Source organism: Homarus americanus, unplaced genomic scaffold (assembly GCF_018991925.1).
Source record: "Homarus americanus isolate GMGI-L3 unplaced genomic scaffold, GMGI_Hamer_2.0 scaffold7626, whole genome shotgun sequence".
Taxonomy (NCBI): domain Eukaryota; kingdom Metazoa; phylum Arthropoda; class Malacostraca; order Decapoda; family Nephropidae; genus Homarus; species Homarus americanus.
Window position 1 is genome coordinate 18,965,496 of NW_024718273.1, and position 13,670 is coordinate 18,979,165.

General features: G+C 37.9%; 2 protein-coding genes across 12 annotated transcripts in view; one reads left to right on the forward strand and one right to left on the reverse strand.

Annotated features, from left to right (window-relative positions):
- LOC121859527 (F-box only protein 44-like) overlaps positions 1-9,095 on the forward strand; it is a 43,803-nt gene extending 34,708 nt beyond the window's left edge. For 7 of the 8 annotated variants that reach the window (XM_042356400.1, XM_042356397.1, XM_042356401.1 and 4 more), the window contains exon 7: positions 683-5,658. In XM_042356400.1, the coding sequence (XP_042212334.1) occupies positions 683-817 (135 nt within the window). In that variant the 3' untranslated portion in view covers positions 818-5,658. Of the gene's footprint in view, positions 1-682; positions 5,659-8,811 lie in introns of those variants that run through there. The other variant, XM_042356404.1, reaches the window with a different exon arrangement.
- Positions 9,096-9,848: 753 nt separating this feature from the next.
- Positions 9,849-13,497, reverse strand: LOC121859529 (protein CWC15 homolog). 4 transcript variants are annotated; one of them, XM_042356407.1, is made up of 2 exons: positions 13,454-13,497; positions 9,849-12,305 (listed from the first exon to the last, which is right to left on the reverse strand). In XM_042356407.1, the coding sequence occupies exon 2, from the start codon at positions 12,287-12,289 to the stop codon at positions 11,585-11,587; it is 705 nt and encodes a 234-aa protein (XP_042212341.1). In that variant the 5' UTR covers positions 12,290-12,305; positions 13,454-13,497; the 3' UTR covers positions 9,849-11,584. The 4 variants fall into 4 exon arrangements, with proteins under 4 accessions (XP_042212341.1, XP_042212340.1, XP_042212342.1 ...); XM_042356406.1 differs by having other exon boundaries at positions 13,458-13,494; XM_042356408.1 differs by having other exon boundaries at positions 13,439-13,457.
- Between the last annotated feature and the right edge of the window lie 173 nt (positions 13,498-13,670).

Below are 13,670 nucleotides of genomic sequence, written 5' to 3' on the forward strand. Positions count from 1 at the left end.
GCACAAGATTATTGACTTGTTGAAAATGTTGAGCAGATTAATTATTAATGGTTATTAGACTTGTTTGGCTCACTCAAAATTTTTCTCCTTATTTCATGTGCTTGTCTAAGTAGACTCACCTCTTAACAGACTGTGCTAGACCAAGTGGAAATCTGACTGTGTTTATCCCATTAGAAAACTCCTTAACTTGCTGTGTTTATCTCATTAGAAAACTCAACTTGCTGTGTTTATCTCATTAGAAAACTCCTTAACTTGCTGTGTTTATCTCATTAGAACTTTGCTCTATGTTGAGAACTGAACCCTATATTTCCCATTTGTTCTGTTATTTGAGATACAAAAATGCACCTAATGAATGGTTTTCCAGGAACCTAACCCTTCCATTAAACAAGGGACACCTGTACTGTACTGCTGGACACCATAAAGGAGTGTGTGTTACATTTTTGTTCAGTAATATCATCATACAAGTTTACATTGATTCAGCATGCAGTATATAAGGACAGTGAAGGTATACAATTTACTGTACAAAGAGAGTGCAGGTATTCAAACAATGTATCTAGACAGTGCAGGTATATAGTACTGTACAAACAATGTATCTGGACAGTGCAAGTAAACAGTAAGTCAATTTGACCAAGGAGAGTGAACAAAGCCAATCAGATGCTTATAGTTTTTTCTTTGTCTTCAGATGCAGAAAGTAGTGGCGGATTACCCAACAGGATTAAAACAAATTACATTTACCAACATTGGAAAGGACCTTCAGTTTTGGGCTGGTCACTATGGAGCCAAAACTGCTGGCTCATCAGTGAAATTTGTGCTTTGAAGTGCCTTAATGATTAAAACAGTGTTATGTGTTGTTGTTATATGAAATCATTTAAAGTTTACGTTTGTAGAAGAAGTTTGAAGTGATATACCTCTTTTGTGTGTGTGTTTTACTACTGCAGTGCAGGTTGAACCTCACTAATCCGGCACCCTTTGGACCTGACCGGTGCCGGACTAGAGAATTTTCCGAACCACAGGTGGTCTGTAAAATACATAGTATTATTGATGTCACACAGTTTTAATGTAAATGATATAAATAAATATGCATGCAAAAGAATAAAGAAAGAAATATGAAAATGAAATACCTGTACAGGTAATGTATTTCACATACAGTAACATAATACAGTACAGTGTAATTGTAATACAAAAAAATAGATACCGGTAAACAATAATTCTCATTCTGCACTTAAAATGACAAAATAGTTACGGTACCTGTACATAAATTGGTGATGTTCACCTGTAAAGAAGAAAAAAATATCTGTACAGTAAATTAAATAATAAAATAAAGAACAAATAAGGAGAAATTATAAACCATAGAAATAAAATAATTACAGAAAAAACATAAATGTAATAAGTTTACTGACTTAAAATTAAATAAGCAAGTTATGAAAATAAAGTAAAAATACAGGAAAAAATAAGATAAAATGAAGAAATAAAGAAAACCAATTAACTTACATAAAGTGATTACTGATTCTGCACCCAAATTTATGTACAGTACAGGTATGTACACACATATCCAATCCACACTACATTGGAGTTACATCTGGGGTCTTGGCTGGGGTGACATTTGGGGCCTTGGCTGGGGTGACATCTGGGGCCTTGGCTGGGGTGACTTCTGGGGTCTCAGCTGGGGTGACTTCTGGGTACTCTAAGTCATTGTCTGGGTCCTCGTGTCAGGTGACATCTGGGGTAGCAGAAGTAGATGCAATAGGATGTTCAGTTGAAGAGAGTTGCTTACTGGTCTCTGTTGCTTTTTTGAATCAATTATCCCAAGTTTTTTGTTTCATGTATTTGGGCTTTTCTTTAATGAGACTGTCTTTCATTAGGTAGAGATGCACGATTTCTTGAACGGTAAATATGTTTCTCTGCTCCAGGTCTTCTGTTAAATCTGTGGTCAGCTGAATGCATTTGTCAATAGATATTCTTTCTTGAGCTTTCTCCAACTCTTCTTTACTGTCTGTACCTGTACCTGTACTTTGTCCTTTCTGTACCATCTGCACAATTTCTGCATTTGTCGGTTGATTCACAGTTGGTACATCTCGATCGACATCCAGCCACTCCAGTAAACCTTCTTCCCCCATTTCCCTGACCATTGCACGTGCTGCTGGGTTGATCAAACTGTTGGCATACTCCATTAAATCACGCGCAGTTATTTTATTTTGCAGCATTTGAAATCCAGCGAAATCACTCTCCTCGCTGACATCGGAACTGTCCTGAAACATTAGTGTTGGCCATAAATTATGCCAAGCGTTCATCAGAGCAGATGGTGTTACTGTATCCCAGACTTTAGCTACTGTCCAGATCATATCCCTAAGAGTGAATTCTTTTCGAGCTGTTCCAATATCTTTGCCATTATTAATGGCTAACAGCAAATGGTGCATAAACACTGATCCGTATTTACTCTTCTTGGAGTGTAAAATACCCTGATCACATGGCTGAATTAAGGAAGTACAGTTAGGAGGTAAATACAGCCCCATAACATTATCATCTTTAACAAGTAGTTCTGCATTAGGGGGGACTGATCAGTTATCAAGCAGGAGGACAATTTTGCACTTAGGATCCAGACCAACTGATGTACAGTGAGCTCTAGCCTCCCGTACGAAATATTTCTCGAACCATTCAAGAAATATTTTACTGGTCATCCAGCCCTTTTTGTTTGCATGGTAAATAACTGGGAAAATTTTCACCCCCTGAAAACACCAAGGGTTCAGACTTTTTCCAATAATCAACAGCTTGGCCTTGTGTGTGCCTGCAGCATTACTTCAACCAAGCACAGAAACCCTGTCCTTAACATCCTTCGTGCCGACACATGCCACTTCTGTTTCTTGCGCCAAAGTTTTGCCGGGGTTATGACGCTCAGTTTCGTCAGCATTATATATCTGCTCGGGAGATAAATTATCATGTGCATCATACTGTGCATTATCTCAAAGAACTTAGCAGCTGCTTCAGTATCTGCACTTCCCTTTTCCCCACATATACGGTGTAAACTAATACCTTGCCTTTTTTAAAATTTTTGCAACCATCCCTGCAGGTTAAGTTCTTCGTGAAATATTTTTTCCTGTGCAAGTAACATCTCGCCCGACAAAGGAAAACGTTCACTGTGCCTAAGTTTGAATCACTGTATAAGAGCACTGTCTAAATCACTGTTTTTCCCTTCCTTCAGTGTTTTACGCATATCCATATATTTCTTAGTGTTAGATTCACTATAAAACTTAAGGATTTTAAGTTTTTGCTTCTTGACATCATACACTGTAGGTGATCCAACATTGTAAATTTCACATAACGCACGGACCAATATGCCACTGTCCAGTTTCTTCAACAGTTCCACCTTCTGTTGTATCGATATAGATACTACGTGTTTGCGGCGTTTGGAAGCATTTCCTGCTCCAGTATCACCTGCTGGTCACTTAGGAGGCATATTAAGGGTATATAACAAGTGAAATATTACAGAAACACTTGAAATACCTAGGAACACACCAAACTCCATGAGGACCAGATATAAACAAAGGGTATGCTGAACCATGGATACTAGCGCCGGTGGGTACTAGCGGCCGTCCGGCAAACTAAAATTTTGCCGGACGGCGGGAGGTGCAGGACAATAGAATACCGGATTAGGGAAGTTCAACCTGTACCTGTATCATTTTATCATCAACATAATTTAACAACCATTTTCCATGCTTAGGTGGGTTAGCTGCAGTTACCTCATTACAGCTCTCTAAGCAGCACAGTTACTTGCACCCTCTTTTGTAAGGTTCTTTACTCTTAATGTTATTTCTTACAACCTCTCCCCATGTCATTATTGGCTTGTTCCTGGCTCCCCTCCCCTCGATGCCCACATTTCATTGCTATACGGGTTACTTATTATACGCTGTACTGATATATGTCATTTTATATATATGTCACTAACAAATATAGGAAGAAACTTTCATTATACTGTACGTCCCATCACGTATCACACATCTAACAAATAATGTTGTTCGGAATGCATCTCCACATCAACTACTATCCACAACAACATGTTATCCTGACCCCATTGTAAACTGATATGCTGAGGTTTCAAGGGGTGTTACTGTATATGTTGGAATGCATATACTGTACCCCTAATTACGTTAATTTTTATGGGAAAAATTCCTAATTATAAAACATTTCTTTTTGAGTCACTTTTCTCTGGAACACATCCCAACATAATGAACACTGCCTGTACAGGTACAACATTACTCATCTCATGCCAGTTGCATACAGGTACATCTTTCCTTTCACATGGAGGAAAGGTCCTCTGGTCACAGTGCTTGCACATTTTGAAATTCAATTTTCTTGATTGGGTTGTTAAATTTCCTTAGATTTTCGTATAAAAGAATATTAAATTTCCCTTTGATGAAAAACTACCAGTGAAAAGAAAACCGGATTATTTCTGTAGAGCAAAGGATCAAAATTTTTATTAGAGTAGTAATATGTATTACTTTTTAACCTGTCTGTTAACAGGTATATGGTGTTAACATCCATCATCTATGTCACAAAGTTAAAGAAAATGAGGCGAGAAGTGAAAGTTAGACACTGGGAGACAAAGTTCACAAGTTTATTATCATTATGTACTTGTCTGTTTATTCTGTTGTTCTTGTATCATATTTTCAAGAAACAGTTTTCATGGTATGGCAGTTTTATTATCATCTGCATTTGATGTAATTTTAGAATGGAGCCGAATCATGTCTTTTGCCAGGTCTAAGTTTGCAGCTTGATCTTTTCATGCCCATTGATATGTAAGTCTTATTGTTAACAATCCAAGTAAATTTTCTTGCTTAAGACCAGTTCTGTGAAAAAAAATTATCAATTTTAATTTACTAAAAATTCGTTCAACCATTGTATTTGAATAGGGAAATGACAATAACACTGCTAGAACCTTGCATAGGTGTGGATATGGAGGACTTCTATGCCAAAACTCTTTAAAATCCTTACATGCATTAAGACTGGGACATAGTGCCAGCTGCCTCTGTTATAGATCAGCTGTGTGAACATCAACAATCTCTTTCAGATAAAAGTTATTTGAAAGTGACGTGTGTGTGTGTGTGTGTGTGAGAAGGAAGTGTGCATGGACAAGTGTACAACAACACCTCACTGGATAGCAGATAGATTTGTTTATTGATTATACATTTTGTACATACATATACACCTAGTACAATACAGTACTTAATAAACTAGAAGGTCTGAGAATGTTCATAAGGTGTAATCACCAGAGATGAACTTTGATAAATTTGTGTCAACTTAAGAAGTAGTTACAGTATACAGGTACAGTCACTCAGAAAACTATCTGTACTTTGTGTAATATTGTCTCAGCACAATTTTGTACAGATATTTCTTTTGTGACTGTACATATAACTCACTGACGGAGTAAAAATGTTGAAGCCAAAGAGAATCATTTTTATTATTATAGCGTAGGCCAGTATGAGCATTATCTGTGATTTATATTATGACTGCATTTTAAGATGAGATTATCCTTGTGTGTGAGCGTTACATCACGTGTCGGATAGCTGTAATATTTCTTAACCTGCATTTAATTTCCATGTTTGTGAAATGTTAGCAACTTAATGTGCAACTGTTTAAAAATAAAGTAAGGTTGCTGCTCTATATATAAGTCTTCTTTTTAACACATGTATACAAGTTGAAATTGTTTTGATACTTCAGGGATGTGCATCTTTCTCTTATGATGAGCTGCCTTGGTAACTTTAACTTACAACAAACTTTGTAAGAAATAGGGATAAGAACTGGCACTCAAGGGAAAGTTAGCTGCTTAAATGATTGGCACAATTTGCCTGAGCACATTTAAATGAGTACTGTATTGTTATCAAAATATCATAGTTAAAACCAAAAAAGTACATTGCTAATGAAGCCACAGCAAGAGAGCAGAGTGAATGTCTGTACAGTTTGACTAACAAAAAAATGCAATGCTCGTTATATTCATCTACAAATTATCACTTTTATTCCTGTAGATTTACTATCACTAATCAGTACCAAACGTAAGTAAAGAATTCTACTAGAAATAAACATCTGATGGCTTTGTTGGCTATCTATGGTTGAACACTGTTTAATCACACTGTCTAGGTACTGTACATTGGTTGTACAGTATACCTTCATGGTCTCTATATATACTGCACATGCATTGTCCACCATATACAGTATACATGCTGAATCATTTGTTAATGTGTATGATATTCTACAGTACTGAATAATACTGTATCTTTACCTATCAAGTGAAGTACAGTTGTGTCGCTCTTATGCTGGGGTTTTGAAGAACCCAAAATGCAAATAGTCAAAATTACCCTTAAATCACTCATAAAGTTCATTGCAGCTCAGCTCGGATGTGCTGCCTCTGCTGACCAACCCTTAGTGACTGTTGGTAAGGGTCAGTCGGCAGAGACACGGGTGGAAGTACGTATTTCCTCAGCCATACTCTCCTACACTCACTGTGTCGTTCTTTTTTTTCTTGAGCCAAGTTCGTGAAGTTAAATGCTCGTAAGATGCGTCACGACTGTACTGTAGTTGTCTTTTACTGGCACAGTATTGATCTCATTTCATGAATAGTTGTTAAGAATTATCACCTAAAGGTAAAGTATCAGCTTCAAGTTACTACTGTATCTGGTTGTTATAAATTCCAGAAAGTATTGAATGTACAGTGTAGTGTTGGCTTTATTTTGTGTCTCACCAAGATGCTCCTCTCTACCCAAACTGAACAAGTTCTTGTACGGAGCAAATTTTTATTGAATACTTTTATGGACTTTCTTCTGAGTATTTATAATTTCACTTCTGCTTGTTTCATTCTTACATGTCTTACAATCTGTTGCATTATGAAATGATAAAGAAAAATGGGTGAAATACATTACTGTACAGCTATCCCATGAGTTATGGACCAGTTTTCAGGAACGTAACCTCTCCCTGACTTGAGGGATGTTTTACTGTGTATTTTATGTAAGTGATAGAAAACACAACACTTATTTATACTGTATATGGATCTGACCAAGAAGTTTTTGGTGTTGTATGGGAAAATCTTGGCACACCTACCATGCCTCTGTGTCCCCTGCCGTACCTGTGTCACCTACCATGCCTCTGTGTCACCTACCATGCCTCTGTGTCACCTACCATGCCTCTGTGTCACCTACCATACCTGTGTCACCTACCATACCTGTGTCACCTGCCATGCCTCTGTGTCACCTACCATGCCTCTGTGTCACCTACCATGCCTCTGTGTCACCTGCCATGCCTCTGTGTCACCTACCATGCCTCTGTGTCACCTGCCATGCCACTGTGTCACCTACCATGCCTCTGTGTCATGTACTATGGTGCTTCATTCTTCGCCTGCAGTGCTGGTAAGTTACCTTTTTACATTTAGTAATTATATGTGCTCATATATGGGTCGATAATTTTTTATTGTATTTTTGTAGGAGGGGGGAAGTGCCTCGATAAGTAGGAATTTGGGAAAACTCGACGAAGCCTGAGCCCCATATGTGCTGCGCTATCGAGGGTTTACTGTATACTGTACATATATGACGCACATGTCACCTTGGGATGCGACCGCCTGTCTCAGTGTAAACAATGTACAGGTACTATATGCATCATGTGTCGTTCTGCCGTGCAAGCCTTTTTCCACTTTTTCCATCATTGCCCAGTGTTTGAGCCATTACATCTGATAACCATGGACCCAGCACCTACATCTGGTATAAAGGTGCTATGCTTAGAAACATTTAAGTTTTGCTTGGGGCAGATAATGGAAAAGTATATATTTTTATTTTATTTATTTTTTTCCCTTCAGTAGGTGTCCTTCATATTTCATAAAATTCGTAAAGGCTAGAGCCCCTATTATTTTGAATTATAGGGTTTTTATGTATCTCAATACAGTCGTGTCACATCTTAGCGCATTTAACATAAATGCATTCAACTTTATGCGCTTGGCTTAGGGGAAAAAACCCAGTGAGGGTAGGGACTTATGGCTGGGAGAGATACCTCCAGCCGTGCTTCTCGGCCTCAATTACCGCTTGTACTGAGCAGGGGAGGGGCTTTGGGTTGTGTGCCTCTGCTGACTGACCCTTGGCAACAGTTGCTAAAGGTTGGTCAGTAGAGGCAGCACATCTCAGCTGAGATGCAATGCAGTGTGTGCACTATCTTATACAGTCTCTCCTCGACTTACGACAACCCAGACATACGACGGCCATGGTCGTATAAAATATTTTTCACATTACGTATTTTCGAGTCCCGACGTTAGTGATCGCGCTGTGGACTGACAAAATTTTTGTTTGTAATTCCCTTTAAAATGGCTGGCAAGCGTAAAAGTAAGAGTTCTCGTGGTCCTGAGAAGAAAAAGAGACACCCATTTTAGAATTTCTATGTATTATTTTCGCCTTTTCGACTTACGACCTGGTTGTCGGGAAGGAACCCCGTCGTAAGTCGAGGAGAGACTATATAAATTTTGCTTTTTTATGCTTTCATGATTTTTCTTAAATATTCTTTGTTGAAATGAACTTAATAATCAGTGGCAAAGAGGATAAAGTATTTAAACTGAAATAGGCCTAACCAGCCGAGTTGACAGATGCACTATTGACATACTGCCACACTTACAATCACCTCCCACATAATGCACACCCATGCTCTTCATATTTCTTGTTTTATAGTTTTTATATTATATTTTCTTTATTTCTTAGTCACATTAGAGTATTGAAATGATTTTTCCACAACTTCTATAGTTTCATTATATGTACTAATGGCAACATGCATTACCATCTCTCACAGGCCACAGCTGACTGACATGTCAGCCAGCTTACTCCCGGCGTGTGTGTCATAGTGCTGGTACCCTCTCCCGATGAATTGTTCTAATGATCCCAATAAGAAACCTGATCCACCGGGACTGCCTTTGGGTCTGTTGGCCTCTCTGAATAACCACACATGATGGTGAATATGGCCCCTTAGTGGGGAAATATTTAAGAAAAAATACTGTATAAAGAGTATTTGCAACCTGTGTAATGGTTTGGTAATACAGTACGCCCAGATAATTTGCTGATTTTTATTTTGCGGTTCTCATTATTCGCGGATGACACTGGATGTACCCAGGAATGTCTGCGAGTAGTTTTAAAGTTGCCGGCCATTTTGCGGCTGGGACAGGGAGCCATTCGTTCTAGAGACAGTAATTTCCATTATCTGTAGTGCATTGTATATATATGTGTGTGTATGTGTGTAGACACACACACACACAAAACACATACAGTAAATAATAATGGGAAAATCCTCACAAATAATCAGAAACAAATGTAGTATTAAAAATGTTGAGTCTGCCTTCAAATTCACTCTGTGCTTTGTTATTAATAAAGCACGGAGTAGACTTAACATTTTTAATACATTTTTTTCTGATCATTTGTTCTGATTTTCCCTTTATTATTTATTTGTATGTGTTTTGTGTGTGTGTGTGCGTCTACACACACACACACACATATATACAACACAGGTAAAAGAAATAATTGTCCAAAGGGCAAACACATAAAGGGAATATACATTTCTTTGTACACAAATAAGAATGTAACAACCCCCCCGGTCCGCAAATGTTATTCGCTGCCATTTTGAGAACCTAACCCCCGTGAATTTGAAGGGCCTACTGTATAATCATTTGCCTAACTGTTAGAAGGCTCAATTTGCAAAAACACATTTCTGGATTTGGATCATATTTGGGGGCGGGACCAGACAGTTTTATATCACCCTTAGAAATAAATAAAACAAAAAACTACAGTCCAGGAGCCATTTTTCACTACTGTACTTCAGGAGTAATGAAAGTAATATTTTACAGAATCTTGTATTTTGTGAAATAATTATACAAAAGAGGTACTGTATAGTTTTGTGAGGTAACAGACCTTAGTACAGTACAAGTTTCATTTTTTTTTAATTAACAGAGAACAAAAGTCCTGTGCACTGAGAAACAATGGACTAAAATATGAATTCGCTTTAAAAAAAAATTATCTACGTAACACTAAATAAAAGAAAGTCTTGTTGAATCATGAAACCAGAATAATATACAAGACTGTAAATCTGTTCATTATTATCAACATTTAATGTATAGAGCATTAAAACAGGAGAACACAGCTTGCCTAGCTGGGGCAACAGCTGGTAACCTCACCTAACTTAGTACTGTATAGTATACTGTAAAACCCTATTTTTTTTTTTTTAAGGACATAATTATTTCATAACTCCAATTACTTTTTTATTATGGGTACAGTACCTCGTTATACAAGCTCTAACATTAAATAGCCAAGGTACCCGGCTATGGAAGTACTGTACTGTATTCAAAGGTGGGCAGTTGTGCCACAGAAAGTTGCGGCTCAACTTGTGCCGCAACTTTTATTGGTTGCGCGTGCAGTTGCGCCGCACATTTTCCAGAGAGTTGCGGCACAACTTTTACAAGCATTTTCAAATGCAAGGCGCAAAATTTTTCGGCAATAATTCAAATTGGAATACGACCACATAAACAAACGGGCATCCCTAGAGCCGCACATTACGAAAATTTCTGTTTCTGATGGAATAATTCAGCATACACATGATACAGGTCAGGCAGCATATTTCTGAACTGTAAACCAGATGAGACCCCCTCCCTCGCTGTAGTTGCCAGATTTTACCTTTCACATAAACTCTAGAAACTAGAGTTAATGTGAAAGATGAAATCTGGCAACTACAGCAAGGGAAGAGGAGGGAGGAATGATTCATATCATAACCAGTCAGGCAGTCAATAGCACTGCAGTTAAGGCGTCAGTTTCTTGTTATTACTAGTATTATGGATCGTTGTGTGACGAGGAGGAGTCTGTGGCCGGCATCAGTAATCCTGCCGACCAGGACATGGGAGTTGAAGTGACTGAGACTGTTGACAGCCAGTCGACTAAGGCCAGTGGCAGTGAGGCATTTTTTGGTAATTTTGTAATAAAATATTGATATTAACTTTTTTTATCAATTATATTTTGTTTTACTTGTAAATAGGCATTTTTTTTTTAGTATTTGTTTATTTATTTTTTAAGTTGCGGTTGCGCTTGCGGCGAAACTTTTTGAAAATGGTTGCGGCGCAACTATTTCAGCAGTTATGGTTGCAGCGCAAAAAAAAAAAGTTGCACGTCCCCACCCGGCTATGGAAGTACTGTACTGAACTCCATAAAAAATTTATCAATAATGCAAAATACACAATCATGTACTGTATGTCCCCCCCTGTACTGTATATACATGTCTACATACAACTGCATACATAGAGAGAGAGAAATAGACACAGACTTCACATACAGTACAGTACTATAATTAAAGGCAATGGAAAGGTAATTTAGATTTAATGTGTACTGTATCTGTTTCTCTACTCCAGCATTATGCATGCAAAGGATACATCCTAATTCCACCTTTACCACAACTGATAAAGTATTATTATGAACGAAATGATTCTTAAGGTCAATAGTCCCATAACTTAAAGTCACCATCTCACCTACAGAGAAAAGTTTGTAGAGTTGATATATAATCTAAGGGTACAGAAATCCGTAAAAAAAAATTATTTGACATATTTCTCCATGAAACGCTTATGAAAATCAGACCGTAAGGAGTCATTAATAAAAGCTTTTTCTGACTTATCAGGTTCTGATGCAGCACAATTTTTGAACACCACGTCATCATCCCATCGCCTCTTTACTTTCATGTCAGATTTGGGGACGGCAGCAAGATTCAAAAGAGGATTGCCCGATATAATGTTTTCCATGCGAATACGCTCTTCTTGTTCCTGGCGCTCCTGTTGTTTTCTTGCCTCTTCTTCAAGACGCTCTCGTCGTATACGCTCAAGTTCGCCAAACAATACTGCTTCATCGTCAGAATCGTCAGTGTCGGATGCATCGTCATCGTCGTCTTGAGGATCATCAGCATCTAAATTGGCAGGAGCAATCTGGTCCAGTCGTGGCTTTTTTGAGGAGGAGGATGAAGACGAAATTCCCGATTCTCGTGTAGCACTGCTGCTGCTACCCCCACTGCTGCTTCCGCTGGTACGCTTGTCTCTAACGGCACGCTCGCGATCCTCCAACTCACGACGGAAATCACGGCTGCGGAGTTCCTCAGTGGTAGACTGTCCGTGGTCTCGGTATTTTAGCCGCGTGTGAGAGGGAAGATCACGTGCGGAATACTGTTTGGATAAGGCGCTCAGATCGCGCTCTCCACGGCCCATGCCACCCTTGGCTGGTTCAAATGTTGGCCGTGCTGCTGTGGTCATTGTGCACAGGTGATGTCTGAAATGGAATTAGATAATTTGAAATCTCAGAAGATTTTATTAAAATAACTGCACATCCCGTTTAATACGGTACATACAGGTATATCCTTTTTTCCAAGGGTTATAAAACAGTAAACCTATGAATACAAGCAGTACTGTACCATATGTCTGCTTTTAGAATAATTTGAGTACAGTAGTTTATTTTGGGGAAGAAAAATGATGGAAAGAACAAAAATATGAATACTGAAATCCCAATTCTCAATTTGTTGTTTTCTCAAGGTAAGAAAGAAATTATCTCTAAAACAAGTACAAAATTAGTTGAACAGGTTCTGGAATAGTAAATTAACACATGTAATGGGTTTATTGGCACCAGTTTAAGCCTTACTGGGAGTAGTGTCCATTGGTACTGTGTGTGCCTGCTAAAATGAGGGTTATTATATAGGACTAACCCGCCGGGCTGCATAGCGCCTCAAAATTCACCATATCATAGTAAGTTCTTTCTGTTTAATATACCGGGGAAGTTTGGTAAGGTTAGGTAGGTTTGGTTGGTTAGGTAGGTTTGGTTGGTTAGGTTAGGTTAGGTTAGGTTAGGTTAGGGTAGGTTAGGTTAGGTTAGGTCTGTTCTTCATAACCACAACTGTTAAGTAGCTTTAATTTTAATAATATCAGTTTTTTGTCATATTTCCACTATAATATAACAATGAAAATTCGGCATTTTTATAATTGTTTTCAATCAATTTCGCCCTTTGGTTAGTCCTATATAATAAACAAATTTTCTATAGAAGAAAATTAAAATTAGTTCAACAACACTGACTAACCCTTGGTAAATACTGTACTGTGTGTGTCACCTGGACTGGTAAGCCATGTTTTTCCTCTTTTTGACAATAAATACCTGCCAACAGAGACGTTAACGACCTCCCAAGCGGTTAACGAGGTAATCAGTGGTGAAAAGGATAAAGGATAAAGGTTAAAGTATCTGTACCACACTAAACTGTTACCTGCAGTACTGGAAAGGTTACGCCTGTGTCTCCTTTAGTCTCCCGTGGTAGGAATTATTAACAAAAAACTCTACCTTACTCAGTCCAGGTGTCAATACGAGTGAAAAATAGTAATTACTTGACCTAAAATACGAATTAACCGACAAATACTGACACGAGTAGTACTAACTTACTGTTGTTATTGTTTACCAAGACCAACTAACGACCCTAGTGATAAATTACCAAAGAAATACTATAATAACTCTACCTTCATTATTAAACTTAGTACAATAAGGTTATTTCACTATAAATCCTATAAGATATAACGATTTATACCAGAAATAGAGTAAATAATTATTGTTTTATTCTGATAACATTACTCCTTTTAATATAACTAGTTGTTGTAC

Coding starts and splice junctions, on each gene's coding strand:
- LOC121859529 (XM_042356407.1), bottom strand. CDS start 12,289: ATGACCACAGCAGCACGGCCAACATTTGAACCAGCCAAGGGTGGCATG.